We start from the raw sequence: 21,277 nt of genomic DNA on the forward strand, positions 1-21,277 counted from the left end.
GACAAATCAATAATGAGTTGGCTCCTCCTCTCATTGTATAACCTCCAACATTTCTCCCACGAAAATAGGGATCTCCTGAGGAAAAGTGGGACATTCTGGGATCAAATAAGAAACCCTCTAAATCAGGGACTGTCCCTCGGAAACAGGGACACTTGGAGGATCTGTCATTGGCTCTGGCTCAGCCAATCATATTCTGCTCCACTAGTCCTGATGGGCGCAAGCCAAGAAAGCTCAGTGTCATTTTGTCTGCTTGGCAGAAACCATCAAAGAATTTGAGCAGGGAGAAAGAGGCCTTTCCCTATCTTCAGGATCTCAGCTCCTTTTAACTAGGAAAAGGGCAAGGGAATAACGTTTTCTGGCTGCAAAGTAGTTTGCTTCATCGCTCAGTTTTGGATCTCTCCCACCCCGGCAAGGACGTGCTCCATTAATAGTATAAATAATATTATTTAATCATAAATATATAAATATTTATATAACAGTCCAGTGCGTACACAGATGTCTTTTTTTAAGAAAACACCATACAGTTTTACACTTCCCAAACAAATAAAAATAGTAAATCTCTTAAGTGGTTTACAACCTGTCTTAAAACGTAAAACAGCATTGCAAACTATCAAAACAAACCATCACAAATGAAAACAGAAATGAAAGGCCCACATTTAAAGCAGAATAATTAACAGAAAACCTCTTTAAAAATTTTTAAACACTTAGAGATTTTTGAAACACTAATCAATGCTTTCAAATAGTTCAAAGCAGAAAAACAGCTTAAACCAACAAAATAGATAGCCAGATAGATAATAAAGCCACTGTGAGGCAGCATGGCATAGTGGTTAGAGATTCAGACCAGGACCTGGGAGACCAAGGTTCAAATTCTCCACTTCATCACGAAGTCATCACTGGGTGACTTTGGGCCAGTCACTGCCTCTCTGCCTAACCTCCCTCACGGGGTTGTTGTGGGGATTAATGAGGAGGGCAAGGGGGAACCATATATGTCGTCTATATACTGTTATCACTTTGAGCTCGTTGGGGGGGGAAAGGCAATAAATAAATGCAAAAGGATAGTGTTTGTGTGAGGTTCTTGTTTTGTTTTGTTTTTCTTCCTGTTCTTATTATGTATTTTGCTTTTTCATCTTGCATTTTTATGCTGCGAACAGCCCAGAGATCTACGGATGAAGCGGGGAATACAAATTTGTTAAGTAATAAAATGTTGAAGCTTCTGCAGAGGCGGCTGCAAAACAGGAAAACTTTTTGTTCGGGAACCAACCAACCAACCCCACCCAACTCCCAATTAACGCCCCCCGCTTAAAAACACCTCCTCCCCTAAAAAAAACAACAACCGCTTGGTTAAAATAAACTTCACACCCCCTTCTAAAGCTTTAAAGGGCTGTCTCTTTAAGCGCAGCTCCACCGTTGCCAGGCGGTGCCTGTTGCCAGGCGGCGTTGATTGGCGGATCGGGGATTCCCCTCTCACACATCTCTCTCTCTCTCTGCAGGGAGGGCTTTCCCCTTGGCTGGCACGTGGGTTTGCCAGAGCCCCAGCTGGAGGAGCGGGGGAGCGTGTCCTGGGCTGCTTCCACCCTCCGGCCAATGAGCGGCTTCGGCGTCGGGCGAGAGGGCGGGACTGGGCGCCCATATATGGAGGTGGGCGAGGGGGCGTGGCCCGAGAGAGTGCCCCTCCCTCGCTCCCTCTCTCAGTCTTTAGGGAAGCCGCTCCCTTTGGCTCCTTCGCCTGAACTGGGCTGATGCTGCGACAGGAGCGGACCACGCTGTGAACTAGGGAAATACACGGAACTCCCCCCCCCCTTTTGGTCGGGGGCGCGCGTGTCCCTCCCGGGGCTGGAGCTGCGATGACCACCCGCAGGTAAGATCCGCTTAATCTCCTGCGGCGCGTCCGAAATGCGTGGAGTTTTGCAATTTGGGGTTTTTGTTTGCCTTCGGTGGTGATGCGGAGTGAAGCTCAGAAACGGGGCAGCGGGCAGCCTCCGTCCCCACCCCACCCCGTTTTCTTTTCTTCCCCACTCCGCTCCGTATCCAATGTTTGCAGGTAGACCGCCCATGAACATGGAGGATCTAGAACAACCTCCTTCCCCCCCCCTCCACCGCAAAAAGGTGGTGTACCTCTGCGGATGTTTGGACTACAGCTCCCGTCAGCCCTCTTCCAGCGTTGTGGGGGGGGGTCATCCCTTAGTAGTTGGAGGTAGATTGCCCCTTATCACAGAGGGTCTCCGGGCTTCTCCAGATGTTTTGGGCTACAGCTCCCGTCAGCACCCCCCCCTTCCAACCAGCCAGTGTGTTTTTGAGTTTGTAAACAAGGCACATGTCTCTTCCCTCCCTTCCGCCCAACCCCCTTATCTGTTCTTATTTGGAGGTAGACTCCCCCTGATCGTGGAGGCTCTCTATAGTTAGCTCAGCCTTCCCCCACATTTGCTGTCCTCCTCTAAATGTTTTTGACTACAACTCCCATCAGAGCCCCCAACCCGCTCCAGACAGTATATGGCGGGGAAGGGGGAGAGTTGCACAACTCTCATCTCTCCGACCCTCGGTACCTAATATTTGCAGATAGACTGTCCGTGAGCATGGAGGCCTGCCTGTCTTTAGGTCAGCCTTTGCCAAGCTGATGTGTCTGTCTCTCTCTCTCTCCCCCCCCCCCATCGCTTTGCAATGTTTTGGACAACAACTTCCATCAGACCTAGCCAGTACACTGTTTGCAGTGTGGGGCTGTTATTTACAGTTTCTACTCTCTTCATTCTTAGTTGTTCTGACTAGTTTACCTATTATTATTATTATTATTAATTAATTAATTAATTAAAAGCTCTGTGTCTGTGTGTAAAGCAAACATTTGTGGCCAGTCTACTCTGAATAGACCCATTTAAATTAATGGACATTGCTACCCTATTAGGTATGTTAATTTCAGTGGCTCTAAAACTTAGTCCTGCTCAGACTTTGTTAGATTAATTAAATGGAAAGCAGCAGTGACCACCTTTTTGTTTCCCCCCCCCCGCCCTGTCCTGCTCTTATGCAGGGGCGTACCATTTACCTGTTGTGTAGAATACTTTACAACAGACCTATCTTATTTGTTGTTGCTGCTGCTGTTGTTGTTGTTGACCTGCCCTTCATCCTAAGGTCCCAGAGTTGATTATAGTTAAGTCATGATGTTAGAAACAGTTAAAAAACAACTTACAATCACGGGAATAATGTGTGTCTTAAAACTATACATTATCAGGTGTCGAAAGCCAGGGCAAAGAGGAACGATTTAGCTACTCTGGTCATCCCTGCATCATGTGGTAGGGAAGTCTTAAGTCAGACTGCACTGGGTGAAAGAGAAAAGTTTCCTTCTGCCTCATCAACTTCCTTTGGTCATTTCCACATTTTAATCTCTCCCTCCAACCCGCCCCAATTTTCATCTTTCAAGCTCTGGAGGCTGGGTATTGTTTTTTTTTTTAATGTTTATTGAACTCTGAATCCCTCTAATGGATATCAACTGATATTCTGCAGTGTATTGTTGATATCAGTGTAATCTTTCCCTTTTGTTTGCCTTGTTTAAATTAAAATCTTTTTTTAAAAAAACTGTGATGGAAGACCCGCCTTTTCATTCTCCTCCTACCCCCACCCAGATTAACCTCTTTTTCCTTACATCTTCTTTCATGGTTATAAATGCAGATAACAGGTTTTTGTGGTACAATTTGTTTCTTTTCCCCCTCTTCCTACTAAATATTTAATTCTGCAGTCAGGAGGTAAGCTCACAGCTTCGCTTTGAAAGCTGCCCTTCAGCGTGGGTGCGCCTGAGGATGTGCAGAGTGCAGAATCTGCAATTTCTGCAGTTGTGTAACTGCGATTGTGTAAATGACAGGCACACCTCTGAGCCACTGGCTTCCTTACTCACTGCTCGATAGTTATAAATTCACACACATACCTCAATGCAAATAATCTCCAAATCAGAAAAGTGCCCCATTGCAAGCTTTAACCCTGGAGCATCATATTTTTTAAAGCATGGGTTCCTTTCGGTTTAGCAACCATGATTGCAAAGGAACATGTTTATGGTTAAAATAGTTTGGAACAGCTTGACAGGGAGCATTCCCGCTCCCCCCCATCCCCCGCCACTGACGTCACCCTGTTTGACCTCATGTTCCTTCTGCTCAAACCCAAAATCTCAGAACCCAAAAAGGAACTCTGGATTCTTGGAGCCCAAAAGCCTTTTTTTATTGTTGTTGGTACTCTTTGGCCATTGCCACATTTGGGGAGGCCTAGACTGACGTCTGCCAAGCTTGATTAGAGGTTTGTGCTGAACGTTCTGTTACTTAAAGCTTCATTTTGCTGGAAGCGTGGTGTAATGGTTAGAGCAGTCTCGGCCAACCAGGTGTTTTGTTGGACTCTTAACCCCCATCAGCCCCACCTAGGACAGGTTTAAAATGTTGGACTTAATCTCCAGGTAACACAGGTCCAAACTCCAATGAGTGATCTTGGGCCCGTTGCTTGTCATTACTTTAGCCTACCTCACAAGGTTGTTGTGAGAATGAGGACGTGGGAACGCATTGTGCATGTATTCAGACTTATCCCTCAACCTAGTGCCCTGCGGATGTATTGGATTACAACTCCCATGGAGCTGTAGCCCAAAGCACCCAGAGAGGGTGTTAGGTTGGGGGATGCTGTCGTAGACATCGGCCTAAGCTTTTTGCAGAAAGGGCAGAGATAAAAATGTAGGAAACAGATATTGCTTGCTGAGTCACTCCAGAGGAATTTCTTATTTTTAATGATCTATTTTAAAATGGGCTGTCCTGCCGGTAGGCCAGCAGGCTCTCCACGTTCTCTTAAAAATGAATATATATATATATTCTGTAATCGCCAATTCCACCCCCTGCAAAAATGTGAACAAACACTTTCTTTGATTTAAGCTAGAAAACATCCATAGCAGTAGAACTGCTATGGGGCAGCTGTCCTTGTTTGCTTAGGGTGTTCCCCGTTTCCTCTCCATTAAGGTCTTCCTTTGTTACCTTTCGAGGTGTATTATTACTATTAGTGCAGTATTTGATGCCATCCGTGAGCACCGTATTCCACAGAGCAGGAGCAGGTGGTTCCCTGCCCCGAGGAGATGGCAATCTATAAGGTTCTGGCACAGAGAAAACAATGAAGGAGAGGAATTTGTGGCAGGAGTAAGCAGTGACTTTGTCCATAGTGGGAGCAATCAAAACATGAACCCCAACACAGTCTGCCCCTAGACCTTCCCTCCACTTTAAATGCAGGGTTTTTCAATACTGGCCATTTTGGACTTTCCAAGGATTGGGGGCAAGGGGAAATGTATTTAAAGGGGGGAAGTCCAGGCTAACACCAGAGAGGGGAGCATGGGTGCCTACAGGCACCCAAACATTAACGTGCAGATGACTGATGAGAATCCCTTTTTTGTTTTGATGTGGGCAAGTCCAGCCTGTGGGTGTTTCAGAAGCATGTGCTCAAGTTTCCAACGGGGCCAGGGAGCTTGTGCGACAAAGGCAGGAGGCATCGCCCAGGTGTCCTGGAAGGCTGCTCCAAGCATATGGGGCAGCGAGGGGGAAAGGGTGGAGCTTTTGGAGGGAGCAGGAGACCTTGGGATGTCTGAGGCTGTCAGACCTACTAGCTATGGTTTGTGGTGGCCTGGTAGCTGTGTTCTACCTCCTCTGTCGGAAGCAGTGCACCTCTGAATACCAGTGGCTGGGAATCGCAAGTAGTTCTCGCACTCAGGTCCTGCTGTGGGGCTTCCCACTGGGGTATCCGGTGGGCCACTGGGAGAAGAGAATGCCAGACTAGATGGGCCTTTGGACCTGGTCCAGCTGTAGGGCTCGTTTTGGGTTCTTGCAGAAAGGGGAGGAACTTGTGTTGAACCTGGGAGAAGACAGGACATCCTTGTAGTATGTTTCCCATGCTTGGGTCTCCATCAACCCTAGCTAGCATGAACAGTGGTCAGGGATGATTGGAATTGTAGTCCCAAAACAACCAGAGACCCAAGTTTGGACAGGAGTAGTATGACACTGCAGATTTAAGTCCTCTTGCCTTGAGTCAGAGGCAACTGTACCTTGACTCTGGTTGCACATGCATGTTAAGTCTTGCACATGACCACAAATGTTGACGGTGCATTTTCCTCCTACTTCTGTATCTCTGTATCTGTCTACCCAGTTAGTGGTTTTTTTATGGGGTGCATCTAGAATTCTTCTTTCTCTCCTTATTAAATTTATTACCCACCCTTTGCCAGCAGGTACCAGGGTGGGTTACACCAAATTAAAATCCAGTATTTGAAGCAGTTAGATCAGCTATCGGAATAGGTTAGCATCCTGAAAACAGACATCTCTGGTATCCAAAGGTTAGCGCATGTTTGAAACTATAAAACGAAGGTGCCCAACGCACCTCTGTGGAGCAGGAATCTCACAACTCGGTCCTGCTCAGAGTAGACCCACTGAAAGTAATGGGCACGGCTAATTTAGGTCTATTAATTTCAGTTGGTCTACTCTGAGTAGGACTTGGTTGGCTACAACCCAGTAAGTTTTTTCCCCTTCCTATACAGTGGTACCTCTGGTTATGAACTTAATTCGTTTCGGAGGTCCATTCTTAATCTGAAACCATTCTTAACCTGAGGTACCACTTTAGCTAATGGGGCCTGCTAGAGCACGATTTCTGTTCTCATCCTGAGGTAAAGTTCTTAACCCGAGGTACTGCTTCCGGGTTAGTGGAGTCTGTAACCCAAAGTGTTTGTAACCCGAGGTGTTTGTAACCCGAGGTGTTTGTAACCTGAGGTACCACTGTATACATAAAAACGCAAGGTTGTCATCACACAGCCCCCTTAGGAGGACTTTTTAGGGCCACCTCACAGTCCTGGATTTGCACGAAGAAATGGGGTTGGGAAGGTGAAGAGTGAGCTTAGTAGTTGCGTGAGGTGGAAAGGGGAAACTCTAGGACAGGGGTCAGCAAACTTTTTCAGCAGAGGGCCAGTCCACTGTCCCTCAGACCTTGTGGGGGGCCAGACTTTTTTTTTTTTTAAGAACGAATTCCTATGCCCCACAAATAACCCAGAGATGCATTTTAAATAAAAGCACACATTCTGCTCATTTAAAAACACGCTAATTCCCGGACCGTCTGCGGGCCGGATTTAGAATGCAAGTGGCCAGATCCGGCACCCGGGCCTTAGTTTGCCTACCCATGCCCTAGGAGAGAGCATGTGGGGAGAGTGGCAGGTGGGTTGGTGAGCAGAGCAAGCCAGGCCACAGCCCCTAGGAATTGTTATATTCATTTGATTCATTGTGAGCTGTGACAATTTTGTGGTAAAGTGGTGTGCAAATGGAACTGACAACGAGTGAACATATTTGATTGGCACATATTATGTACCAAGCAGAACCAGAATAAATATCCCATTACACTTTTTAAAAAGGAAAAAAGGATGGTATTCCGCCAGGTTAATTAAAGCCCCCCCTCCCCCCATTTCAACATTGCCAGTGTAAGTCAGGCTGTTTCAGAGGAATACAAGTCTGGAAAATCTGTGGCCCTCCAGACGCGATTGGACTTCAGCTCCCAGCAGCCAGCATGCCTAATGGTCAGGGTGCTTTGCAGCTGGGTTGCAATGGTAAAATACCAAAAATTGCAACGGGGAGATTGAAAAATCAATAAAATAACGTGAAACGTCGTCGTAAAAGTTTGAGCAAAAGAGTATGACGCGATTAACACGGAATCGCTAAAATCTAAAATTCAATGGATGAAAAGTGCGCAGCTATGGAGAGCCTGCGGTACAAAAAGGTCTCTCTTAATCTAGGGCTCAGAGCAGGAATACGAGGAAGGCAGTGGCGGACCTACATTTTGGGGGGCTCTGAAGCCTCATTAGTTCCACAGTAGATCTGCCTCTGGAGGACGGTGTCAGGTGGACCTCTCCAGGCTGGAGACCAATAGCACAGGTGGAATCTTGCTTTTCCAAGACGGAGGCATGTTGCTGACCGCTGTGGTAAATAGGATGCTTCAGGAGTTGTAGTTCATAACATCAGAAAGTCAACCTTTAGGCTGCCCCCCCCCCGACCCACCCATATAATTCCTGGGCTTTGTTCCGTTTACAACTCATCCTTTTTTATTCTCGAGTAGGTGGGACGGGCTCTGTCCTCGTGCGAGTGAGTCACAGCTGCATGCGCTCAATCTGTGGCGAAAGCACATTAAAAAAAATTAAATAATGAATTGAAATCTGTTTCCCCTTGTCGTCTTCTCTGGCTGCTTCCTCCTCTGCAGAGAGAGCGCTGACTTGATGGAAAAGAGGCAGGCCAGGCTGTTTCCACAGAAGGTGAAGGAGAAAGGAAAAAGAGGTGGTAGAAAAGTTTGATGCGTTGTTTTTCTTGAAAGTTTCTGGCGGCTGATTCATCAAGTGCTTTGGTTGTGGAAAAAAGCATTGCCCTCTAATGGGGAAGAACCTCAGCTCAGTGGTGGAGCATGTGCTTTTAGTGTAGAAGGTCCCAGGTTCAGTCACTGGCATGTTCAGGTAAGACTGGGAAGGTCCCCTCTTTAAAACGCTGGAGAACGGAGGCTGGTCGGTGTAGACCAGCCTTTCTCAACCTTGGGTTCCCAGGTGTTGTTGGACTACAACTTCCATCATCCATAGCCAGCAGTGCCCATCCCTGATCCAATGGAGTCTCTGGGTTCAGAGGTTGAATGTCATTGAATCGACCTTCATAAGAAGAACCTGCTGGTTCGGGCCAGGATCTCATCTAGCCCAGCATCCTCTCCTCATAGTAGCCGGGGGCCGGACCAATATATTTTGCTGCCTGAGGCAAAGGAGAAGATGGCGCCTCTCCTCACCTGCAGCCCAATCCATGTGTGCAAGCCGATCAAACTGAACTTGACATGAAGATTGGTGGTGTCCTCTACGGCAGCTGAGGGCAGCAGGCTAGCTTAGGGAACCCCAGTCCCAACCTCTCAGCAACTGCAGTCTGAGGCGCCTGCTGATCACTTTGCCTAATGGTAGGGCCAGCCCCAAGAATAGCCAGCAGCCTGGTGCTGCAGCAAGGTGGCTCCAACTTCCACAGCGCCACCATCTGGAATCCCAAACGCTTGGGGTGCATCTCTTCTGACAGCAGTGAGCGAGAGAGAGAGAGAGAGAGAGAGTAGCATTCTGCTCCATCACCTTCTCTGGCTTGCTCAAGAGGTCAGCTAAGAATAGCCCCCCCCCCCGCTCTCACGCTCTCCCCCCCCCCACCAGCCGGCCAGAGATTAAGAGCCTTGTGGCGTGATGAGATGAACACATGCAGGGAGCCACGGATTTGCATGCCTTGTGGGCTGTTACTGGATCCTGGATGCCCTCTGTGTGACGTTCCTCGAAAGGAGAGGCAGGGCACCCTCAGCATTACTCAGCACCCTCCCACTCCCCCCGCCTCCCACTGACTCAGGACAAGGGTGGGGTCACCCGCCCTTGAGGGTGAGATGAGGCCTTGGAGGAAACCTGTGCTGTATAAAGCTTTTTTGCCCGGATGGGTTTATTCCTGACCCTCCAAGTGTCCCTGTTCTCCAGGGACAGCTCCGGATTTACAGAAGCCGTCCCGGTTTCTGACTGGATCCTGGAATGTCATGCTTTTCCTTTGGAAGTCCCTATTTTCATTGGAGAAATGTTGGAGGATATGTCCCAGTGCGATCCAGCTCAAGGATCTAAATAAATACTAATAAATAATCATTAACACATTATTAATGGCAAGTAAAATGTATGGCAGTTGTTTTTTAATGATTTCTACGCAATTTTACACATATTTCACTTGCCAAGCAAAACTAAATCCTGTTAATTTCACCCAAATATCTTTTGAATTCTCATGTCATGTTGCAGCTTGTTAGCACCCCTCATTTTGGGAAGTCGAAAAATTCAAGGTGCGCTATTGCCCTACCAGCAAAACGGCCGCAGATTGAAGCTGGTAAACTAGGCAAGCTGACAAGTATATTTGGCTTCTGGGCCTGAGGTTCCTCACTATTAGCCCTAAACCCCAGTTCCTGTGAGCTGGGTCTCATTCATTCCTCCTTGCACAGCACCTGGAGGGGAGTGGCAGACTGATTCACTCTGGATCACGTTGGAAGTGTTGCAAAACAGCAGCAGGAGCAGGCTGCGCGACTCAAGGTAAGCAGCAAAAGTGTCTCGCACTTTTCCGGACTTCCCTGCCTCCAGGGTGAAGCGAGGAGGTGGAAGGCAAAACAGGGAATCGGGGCGGAGCAACAGGAGCTCACAAATGCAGAGGGATTTCATTGTTATTCACTGTCATTTTCCAAGCAAGCTTTGAGCTGTCTCTCTTTGAACAACCAGAAAGAACTCTGGAGCCAAAGGCTTGTGCTGGGCGGAAATCTCGAGGGTTTGGGCCTTGGCAAGTGACAGTCAGGAAATCCTGACACCTTGCAGGAACACCCTTTTGCATGCATCACAAGCCGAGCACTTCGTAGTCTGAATGTTGGAGGAGTCAGGAGAGATAAGCGAAAGTGCTTCCTTACAAAGCGCATAGTTAAACAATGGAACTCTCTCCTGCAGGATGGCCACCGACTCAGGTGGCTTGAAAAAGAGGTTTGGACAAATTCGTGGGGGGAAATGAGGCTTTCGGTGATCCACGATGGCTCTGCTCTGCCTCCACGGTTGGAAGCAGCAATGCTTCTGAATACCAGTTGCAGGAAATGACAGGAGGGGAGAGGACTCTCGAGGTCAGGCCCTGCCTCTTTGTGTTGTTTTCTTGGTCGGTATTGTGACACAGAAGGGCTGTAGCCAAGTGGTGGGTCATCTGCTCTGCATGCAGAAGGCCCCAGGTTCAATCCCTGGCATCTCCAGGTAGGACTGGGAAGGTCCCCTGTCTGATACCCTGGAGATCTAACTGCTGCCAGTCAGTGTAGATGACACTGAGCTTATGGTCTGATGCAGGATAAGGCAACTTCTCCTGGGCACAGTGTCTGCTTCCTAACACAGTACAGCCCATTCAGCTGCTGGCAAGGTGGCCAGGGAGAGAGACACATGTGACACTGGATAGTAGCAGCCCAAACACGTGTTATGTTCTGATTTCTCTTTTCGTCTGGCGCTACAGTTTGAGATAGGAGCAGTCTGAGAACATGCTGGTTCGACAGCAGTATCCGGGAAGGTTTGGCAGTCATTCTTCACAAGGACCTGCTACTGGGGCCAGGCAGAGCCCGCATCGCAAACAAAACCGGCCTGTTCAGAGTGAAACTGAGCAGGACTGAATCCTCCTCTGGCCAGCTGGTGAACGGAGGGCCTGCTTTCTGCAGAGGTCTGTTTTACCCCCCAGGAATGCACAGTGGAAGCAGACCCCAGAAGGATCACGCTGCCTGCTCAGCAGTACAACCCTATTGGCTGCAGAGGTCTGCTTTGCCAGGAGGGTTCAATCCTGCTGGCTGCAAGGGGTCTACCTCACCAGTGCATTCCCAGCTGGGTAATTAATTCCTAGGGAAGTAGACCCCTGCAACTAACAGGATCAAACTTTTTTGCCCCCAGCTGGTGAGTGAAAGGATCAGTCTTGCTGTCTGCAGTGTGGTTGAGAGGAGGAAGTGTCTCTCCCCCCCCCCAAGCTCCTGACTGTATGCTTAATAGGCATTTAAAACCCTAATTAAACATTAGGACTCCCCCTCTCAATTGATTCAGGGCCTACATCTGAGTTGGCCTGGGGCCAATCCAAACCCCTGCATAAGGCCCTGCATGGGGAGGGGGTGTATGTGCTTGCAGCCCTACCTGTTACTGGTAGGAAAGTTGTGGCCACTCCTTTATTACTGGTTTTTAAGCAAGAATTTTGTAGTCGCAGAGTGGGTTGCACCAGATGATCTCCGGAGAGACTCAATTTTATGAATTGGGAGCCTGATCTATGGGGTTGTGCTGGTGGCAAAGTGTGATGGGTTATGGCTCTGTCTGTGGTTTGCCTTTTCCTTTTGCGGGGTTGCAGGGAGATGGGCTGAACCCACAAGTGAGTCTTGGTCTGCATGTTTCCTCCTGCGCCTTGTCCCCCCTCGTCTTCCCTCCCCGTGGCTTGTGTCCAGGAAATGTGTCTAGGGTGGTTGTTTAATCAGGCAGCAGGGCTTGTCCGCTCTGTGGGCTTCCTGCCCTCAGGTCTGAAGGGAAGATCGGAAACTCTGCTGCTTTAAAACAGGACTGGTAATCCGGAAATGGAGAATTTCCTGGATGTGTGTATCCCCCCCTCCTACTTTTGTGTAAAATAGTGGCATTTAATGGCTTTACGTTTTACCAGCTATAATGGTGGGAGGGAGAGAGGAAGCAGCGAGGCCAAGTTCCTGCTGATTTGCTAAAGCAATCTCTTATTTATTTACAAAACAAATTAGATGCCTTTTCCCCAAAGATCCAGGGAATGTGGAGCAAGCCATTAGAGCAATGTGCACATTTTAAAAAAACCTTTTATCATTCTTCTGTAGGAAGCATGAGTTCTTTGTGCATAGAACCTCACAATGCATTGTGTGGTATATAATAGCAAGGCATGATACCAATGTGTCGAAAAAGCCAAAATCAGGTGGTGTTGGTATTCTGGTTACAGTACCATCACGCCTTAAGAGTTGCATAGGTCTCTGCACCCAAGGATCATGCAACTGACAGGTGGAACAATGAGCAGAGCGCAGGCTAAAGCAGGACCAAAGGTCCTAATTAAAAGCAGGTGAATCTGTGCAGGCTTTTTCAGGTCCACTGTAACGAACAGGAAATGCAACAATGGGTTGAAGCACACAGTTAATTCCCCCCAGATATTATATTCCATTTTACCTCCTGGTTTTCCGTCCCCTCTCCACACACCGGCTGGTCAGCCTTCTGTGGCTACTGAGCAGGCTCAGTCCTCATTGGGCTGCTTTTCCAAAGTATTCCACCCCGTCCTACCAAACTGTGAGAACATGTCTGTATACAACGACCACTGCAGCTGTTCTAGAATTCGAGTCGCAAAGTTCCTATAGCCCACCTAGAGTTAGCAAATCTTGTATGTCTTGCAGTAGAAATGATTTCTGGGTTGTTGTTGGGGGGTTTAATTTGGGGGGGGGGGGCTATTCTTGCAGTCTCTGCAAAAGGTAGCCAGTTCTGGTTTCTGTGGAGTCCCTATTCCAAGCGCAGGGCTGTATCTGCTCAGCTAAGGTAACACTCGGCATAGACCCATTGAAATGAATGGACCTAAGTTAGTCATGTCTGTTCACTTCATTGGGTCTACGCTGAGTAGGGCTGGCATTGAGTACAACCTGCAATATTAATACTGGTCTCATTATCCTCTCTGTGTTATAAGAATATATATATAAGAACCTGGGACCTTCCAGATGCCACTCCACACCTCTCTGATGAGTGCCTAGTTTGGGGTTATTCCTGGAAAGTGTCAATAGAGACCAAAGCATCCTCTGTCCCTTTCACCAGCTTCATCTGGTTCTCCAGCTAGGGTCGTTTCTGGACAGGGATAGCATACCCTCCAACATTTCTCCGATGAAAATAGGGATGTCCTATTCAATACTGTGCGGCTTCCAACATACATAAAAACATAATAAAATATCAAACACTTTAAAACTTGCCTATACCAGGCTACCTCCAGATGTCATCTAAAGGTTGTAGAGTTACTTATCTCCTTGGCTCAGGGGTCACATAACTCCATACCCTCCAACATTTCTCCAATGAAAATAGGGGTGTCCTAAGGAAAAGCGGGACATTCCAGGATCAAATCAGAAACCGGGACGGCTTCTGTAAATCCGAGACTTTCCCTGGAAAATAAGGACACTTGGAGGGTCTGGGAAAGCCTGACCACTATAGTCCATGCGTTGGTGACCTTGAGGCTGGATTGCTGCAGTGCACTCTATGTGGGGCTGCCCTTGGCTTTGGTTTGGAAGGTGTGGCTGGTGCAGGATGCAGCTCCCAGACTGCTGGTGGGGGCAGGCATCTGATGTAGTGGTTAAGAGCGGTGGATTCGTAATCGGGTGAACCGGGTTCGCTTCCCCGCTCCTCCACATGCAGCTGCTGGGTGACCTTGGGCTAGTCACACTTCTCTGAAGTCTCTCAGCCCCACTCACCTCACAGAGTGTTTGTTGTGGGGGAGGAAGGGAAAGGAGATGGTTAGCCGCTTTGAGACTCCTTAAGGGGAGTGAAAGGTGGGATATCAAGTCCAAACTCCTCCTCCTCTTCTTGTATGGGGCACCATTGTTAAAGCATCTGCATTGACTACCCATCTACCAGGTTCGAGACCTTTGAATTAACTGACAAATCCTTAAACAAAATTCTAGAGCATCCTTTGGGACCACCTGATCCTACCTCAGTCCTTGAGAGATCACCTTTAGGAGCATCACTGGTCGTCCCCACAATTTGGAGAGGCTCATCTGACATCAACACAAAACCAAGCATTTGGTGCCATCCACCCAATTTTGTGGAATAGTCTGCCGACAGATGTTCAGCAGGCGCTTTCTGTTTCAACTCTGAAATGCATGCTGAAAACTTTTCTACGCTGTCAGGTTTATGCAGGTGATTAAAAGCGCACCTTTCCGCAACAGTTAATTTCCTCTTTTTAAATACACCTACCCGGTTTTTATGGTGCGGTTCTGCGTACGACTCTTGTGAACTGGTCTGGGTTTGTTTTTATGGTTGCACGTATATTTTTTATACATAAATAAATTGGCCATCCTGGTTGGGGCTGATGGTAACCCCTACAAAATGCACAGAGAGTTAAAATAAGTTAAATAAAAACCGTTCAACACTGCTGCAGGCGCTTGGATTGCTTGAAAAGGGCTTCGATGCTTTGCAGGGGACTAGATCACCCTTTGGGTCTCTGCAATCCTAGGCTAACCTTTGCTGGCTGGTGGCTGCTGTTTAGAGTTCCTTCTGCCTGCCTTGGTGGGGTGCCATCAGGCACAGGAGCGAAGCTGGGTTAAAAGGACGGGGCGTTTGTGAAGTGTGTTTGCTGGGTTGCCTGAACACAGTCACGGGCATTTAATCCCAGCCGGGACATTGCAGGGGGTGACCTGCTAATCTCTGATATTCTTAATATAGGAAAGTCTGCTCTTAAATAAACGCAGGGTTGCTATATCCAGCAGCAGGGGAGCTAAATATAAAGGAAGATTCTCCCTCGCTCCTTTCACCAGCTCTGGTTCCCCTTAGTAGCCTTGGTAAACAGAGGCTAAACAAGGGAAAGCAGTCATCCCCAGAGTCTAGCTTGATCCCTCTGTGCAGGATGCTAAGCCTCAGGGAGGAACAAGGGTGATGCTCTGACCCCTCCTGTCTTGGTAGCTGGGCAGTGGCCAATTCGAATGGAAAAAACCCCCACACTGTTAGTCTGAACAAAACCCCTCTGTCTTTCAAGCTTGTTGATAGGAACAAATAAAGGGACATAGGAAGGAACCTGCTTTGGACTGAGTCGGACGGCTGCTCCCTTTAGCTCCATATTGTCTACCCTGACTAGCAGCAGCTCTCCGGGGTTTTGAGATAGCAGTGTGCCCCAGCCCTGCTTGGAGATGCCAGGGATTGAACCTGGGAGCTTCTGCATACGAAGCAGATGCTTTGCCGCTGAGCTACGGCCTGGCCTTCCCTTCCCTTCCCACCCATGCCCAGGAATAGGGCGGCCAAGTGTTGATAGGTTTTTCGTAACGTGTCTTGGTTTATTTAGGTCCCAGGCAAAATGGCTCCCTGCAAACTCTCTATCCTGTTTGCAGGTGACAAAATAGGAGCTGGTGAGGGGGTTGCATATTGCAGAATATTCTCCGAAAGGTTTTGTAGTAGAAAGATCTCTCCTGAGAAATGTTGGCCATTGATGCTGAATGCAGCTCAATGGCAGAGTGCTTAGGATCAATCTTCAAGTTGGGCTGGGCATGTCCCCTTCCTGGAGCTTGGAAAGTTGCTGCCAGCCAGTGTACGCAGTACTAAGCTAGGTGTTCTAATGGTGTGACTTGGCACGAGGCAGATGATGATGATGTTTCTGTGTTTGGGGGAAGAGTCATAACTCAGTAGTGGAACATCTGCCTTGTGCGCAGAAGGCCCCAGGTTCAACTCTCAGCATCTCCAGGTAAGGCTGCGAAAGCTCTCAGTCTGAAACCCTGGAGGGCTGCTGCCCTTCTCTGTGCTCTGACTTGGTCTAGGGCAGCTTCCTATGTTGGGAGCTGGTTCTTTTCTCCTGGCATTCACGTCTTTCTGAATCTCCTGCTGCAGAGTCTCACTGAACTGTGGAATTGCATAATTTGAAGGGACCTCAAGAGTCATCTAGTCCAACCCTCTGCAATGCAGGAATCGCAGCTAAATGACCCCTGATTCAAATAATACGAACTTGCGGGCAATTGGGAGCAGGGCATCAGCCTGGCAGTGGACTCTGTTAGGTAGCTGCTGCATGAATGCCAGGAATATATATGGCATTTCCCAAATGCAAAAATATGATTATTTGGTGAGAATGGCTGCAAAATATCAACAATGGGAGTGCATGAGTGAAAACTGGTGTGTTTTCTTTAAAAAAAAGAAGTTATTATAGAGAGGCATTGAAAGGTGTCATTAACCTAAATTTGTCAGTGATCAAAAAACCACAACACGTTTATTAGAAACGTTTGTGTCTGGGCTGCCTGCCAGAGGTGGTTTCTTTATTATATAAAAAAAAAACCTGGAACCAAATGCTCGTAATAATAACCTCTGACTTGCGCTTAGCGAAACCCACCACCAGGCTTGGGCGCATAAACTTCTCTGTTGAAAAAGAGAGAAAATGTCTCTGCCTTGAGCTTAACATTTGAGCCTCAGAAGCAAAGTCATTAGCATCTCCCTTAATTAGTCAGGCTGGTGTTTTGTTACGGTTAGTGAGCAAAGCAGCAAGAACTCTGTGTGGGCAAGGGACCGTCTTCCTAGTGATTTAATAAGATTCCCACTGGATCGTCTAGGGGCAAAGGGCAACCCACAAATTCATTGCATCTTTAAAAAAAACGAGAAGTCAGCAGGTTTGGACGTAGGAGTATTTTATGAGTGAATGAGCACGCGTTCGTGCTTGGTCTTCGCCAAAAGGCAAAAGAAAGCAAAGTGTAGCAACACTCTGCCAAAATGATCTCCAGAGTTATTCAACAGGTGAGGCAGTCTGGTGTAGTGGTTAGAACTGTCAGAGTAGGACCCAGGTCAGTCCAGGATTCAAATCTTCCACTAAGCTATGAAGCTTACTGGGGGTGTGACTATGGGGCAATTGCTGCCTCTCAGCCTAACCTGCTTCGCAAGGTTGTTGTGGGGATTAAATGAAGAGCGTGGAGAACCATGTCTGCCCTCTTGAGCTCCTTGGGGCAGTGGGGTGGGGAGATATAACTGCAATAAAATATTAAGAGGCGGCCTGTCTCTCCTGGATCAGGGAATGGTGTATATTACAAAATACAGACCTTCAGGACCTGGAAGGACATGACAACCGTTATGGCTGGTTACGATAAAGTCAAGTTCTATAAAAACTTTCTAAATCACATTATAAGGCAATCTCTCTATATGGTTTGGGCAAAATACAAAGATTTGCTCAAACCTAAAATTCCATGGTGGATATCCCCGCTTGAAGCATTAGCAGTAAAGAAAAAAATATGAAAGGGAATTGGCCAATAAAATAAATAAATGAAATGAAATATCATTCTTGACAGCAGAGTATACCTAATGCAGAAATAAACTAGTGGATTGATCCATCTCCTGGGCTATGGTACCCTGATCCCCTCCATCCCAAACGATACCCCAAATAACCGTCAGTAGCAATCTTGCTGCTTGGAAGTCTTGGGAGGTGTTCTGTATTGACATTGTCCTTTCCTGAGCAAGCGCACCAGCTTGCTTATTAGGATTTGAATATAAGAAACTGAGTGGGCGGGTGGATTCTCTTTTTCCCTTCTGAGCCTTTTTGTATCTAAAAGTTCCATTAAAAATAAATAAATAAATGCCCCGTTATATCTTCAAGGGTGGAAATTAGCCTTGTCACAATCTATATTTCTGACTGGTCATCATGCCCTGGCTACAAAAATAGACCTTGATCTGGAATTGGCTGGTACAGGGTGTCTTATCTAAAAACCCTGGGAGGCTTGTGATAAACCTGAGCAATGGTGTGTGTGTGTGTGTGTAGGGAATAGCAATGGTTGTCGCTTCCTTGATCCTAACTGCCTCGTCAGTGTAAAGTAACTATTGAGGTTTTTAAACCTGTCTTCATTACTAAGCCTGTAACATTTGATGGTGTTTTTTAAATTCATTTATTTTATTTATTTTAGGGGCAGGGAAACCTCTGTTCAAAGAATGTACTCACTACACAGCATAGTCCCACAATAAAATATTTGAGGGCCCCCCCCCAAAAAAGTTGATGGGCATCACTGAAATATACTCTGAGTCAAGTGTGAATTTCATGCTCTTTATTCAGCTCATAGTAGTGAGGAATGCAGTTCCCCCAAAATGTTTGCTTTATATACACTATGGGCCCCATGTGATTGGATAATTCCGGGATACTCCTGTATGCCAATCGGGTTGCGGATTCACTTCCACTTGGAGCTGGATTGGGTGGCTCCTGCGGACCAATCAGACTGCTGCATTCTGGATCCTATTGTTCTAGGACCAATCAGACTGCTGCATTTTGGATCCTATTCAACTCAGTACATAACAATCACCATTCAAATGGTGTGTGTTTACCACATCATGTGATCATATACCCCCCCTATTTTGCTCTCTAGCAACATCTAGTGTTGAATAACGTATTCAAAACGCTGTAGCCGAGTGCTAAGTTTGACTAGGAGTAGACTTGCTGAAATCAATGGCTCTAACTTAGTCATGTTCAGTGAGTCTGCTCTAAATCGTAGTAGCGCATCAGCCTATTTATAACATTTCTGCCCCCACCTTTTGCACCTAGGAAGTCAAGGTGGTTCTCCTCCACAACACGTTCCTCCTTGCAACCAACCTGTGAGGTAGGTTAGCCTGAGAGACTGTGACCAGCCCAAGGTCACACCTGGCAAGCTTCGTGGCTGAGCAGGTCTCTCAGGTCCTAAGCGTGGTTCTGTTACTCGATGGAGGTCGTTTTGCCCTGAAGGGTGTTCAAAGAACCCTTTCTGCCTTTCATTCTGCAACACAACTCTGATGTCACAAACCCACTTGGTTCCGACTCAACCGAGTTGGTTCACCGCTGGATTGAGGGGGGGTGGAAGGCTGTTCTGAGGGGCTTTCAGACATATTCGAAGCGCCAGTGTCCAACGGGTGAGGATAGCCAGGTTTGACTGGCAAGGCCCACTGTTGGGTCTCTAGAGAGCTTGTAGCCAGAAGCCTTGAGCCGTCATCACACCAGCCAGTTGAGGCACAAAGGGACCCCACGAAAACCCAGTGCTTCGGGCATTCACACGGCGTGGCGTCTTGTCGTAGCCCTGGAGAATATCTTTAACCAGATTTTATTTCCCACCTCTTAAATCTTGCTTCATGAGGTAAGGTGTGCCTTTTCGAACCAGTGTCTTCTGGAGGAATGGTTCTCGTTTTTTGTCAAGGCTGCAGAAGCTGATGTGTGAGGTGATTCTAGTTACCGTATTTTTCTGTTTATAAGGCACCCCCATGTATAAGATGCCCCCTATTTTGTGGACTCCAATTTAAGAAAATGGGGGGGGGGGAGATCTATTCGTGTATAAGATGCCCCCAAATTTTGGACACTAGTGTTATACATGGAAAAATACGGTAAACGGTGACATTTGCCTCCTCAAGAGGGAGTGACAGCCACCATCTTGGATGACTTAAAGAGGATTAGAGAAATTTGTGGAGGATATAAGACTGGGTTCCGGCTCCGCAGTCACGTACCCTCCAAAATTTATCCAATGACAATATTCAATAATAATAATACCCTAGCTTTATACTATTTATTGCCCCAGCCATTCTGGGTGGCTTCCAACATACATTAAAACATAATAAAACATTAAACATTAATATAGGACAGCCTTCAGATGGCCTCCAACATTTCTCTGATGAACATAAAGGTAAAGGGACCCCTGACCATTAGGTCCTGTCGTGGATGACTCTGGGGTTGCAGCGCTCATCTCGCTTTATTGGCCGAGGGAGACGGCATCAGCTTCTGGGTCATGTGGCCAGCATGACTAAGCCGCTTCTGGAGAACCAGAGCAGCGCACGGAAACACCGTTTACCTTCCTGCCGGAGCAGTACCTATTTATCTACTTGCACTTTGACATGCTTTCAAACTGCTAGGTTGGCAGGAGCAGGGGCCGAGCAACAGGAGCTTACCCCGTCGTGGGGATTCGAACCGCCAACCTTCTGATCGGCAAGCCCTAAGCTCTGTGGTGTAACCCACAGCGCCACCCGCTATGATGAACATTTGTTGTTGTTGTTCAGTCGTTCAGTCGTGTCCGACTCTTTGTGACCCCATGGACTAGAGCACGCCTCTCCTTCACTGCCTCTCACAGTTTGGCCAAATGATGAACATAGGGACGTTCTAAGGAAAAGCAGGACGTTCCAGGATCAAATCAGAAACTGGGATGGCTTCTGTAAATCTGGGACTTTCCCTGGAAAATAGAGACACTTGGAGGATCTGCCGTCAGAGGCATCACAAGTAGAGAGAGTTGCTCTTGAGCTCAGGTCCTTCTTTTGGGCTTCCCATTGGGGCATCTGGTTGGCCACTGGACGCTGGACTTAGAAGCATCTTTGGCCTGATCCTGCGGCAGGGCTCTTGTTTGGGCCTTATGGGCACTTGAGAAAACAACAACTTCTGCTCAGTATATCAGCAAAAGAATCCTGTTCCGTGCCTATGGTGCGAAGCTAAACTACTCTGTGCATGCTCAGTTATTCTCACTAAAAAGCATGGGCAGATTCTGCTTAAGTGGGGAGGTGTTGCAAGCCGGGTCTTCTCAGTCTGGGTTTTGGGAGTCAGCTGCCCTAACCAAGACACAGGTGCTCTCCAACGACCTTTATCCTTTATCTCTGCAGTTTCAGACAAGTGTTTCTCTTAGCTGTACCTGGAGATGCCATTGGGAATGGAGCCTGGAGCCTTGGCACACCAAGCACATGCTCTTAACCACTGAGCCGTGTTCATTTCTACTCCACTCTTAACATGAACACCCTTCTCCCCTTGCTTCCCCCCCCCCCAGCTGTGTTGGAAGGAAATGCTTGACTGGGTAGATCCTGTCTTGCACTCTCTCTCTCTCTCTCTAAAAAAAAAAAAAGTCATTTGAGCGGCAGCTGGACCCGTGCTGATAAGAAAAGACTTGGTTTCCTTCATCCTCTCCACCCACTCTTTCCCTTTCAGTATACGTTAGTGTCTGTTCTCTTCTACCCCGCAAAATTAATCACCTGCAACTCGACTGAAAAACATTTGTTTCAGACTGGGCATCCCGAGCCCAAGTC

The 21,277-nt window shown here is 47.5% G+C and overlaps 1 protein-coding gene across 2 annotated transcripts in view; it reads left to right on the forward strand.

Moving 5' to 3' along the window:
- Positions 1–1,679: 1,679 nt before the first annotated feature.
- LOC117050603 (tyrosine-protein phosphatase non-receptor type 11-like) overlaps positions 1,680–21,277 on the forward strand; it is a 53,864-nt gene continuing 34,266 nt past the window's right edge. Inside the window, exon 1 of one of the 2 annotated variants that reach the window (XM_033156291.1) lies at positions 1,680–1,858. In XM_033156291.1, the coding sequence (XP_033012182.1) occupies positions 1,845–1,858 (14 nt within the window). In that variant the 5' untranslated portion in view covers positions 1,680–1,844. Of the gene's footprint in view, positions 1,859–19,265; positions 19,360–21,277 lie in introns of those variants that run through there. The other variant, XM_033156292.1, reaches the window with a different exon arrangement.

Source organism: Lacerta agilis, chromosome 8, assembly GCF_009819535.1.
Source record: "Lacerta agilis isolate rLacAgi1 chromosome 8, rLacAgi1.pri, whole genome shotgun sequence".
Lineage (NCBI taxonomy): Eukaryota > Metazoa > Chordata > Lepidosauria > Squamata > Lacertidae > Lacerta > Lacerta agilis.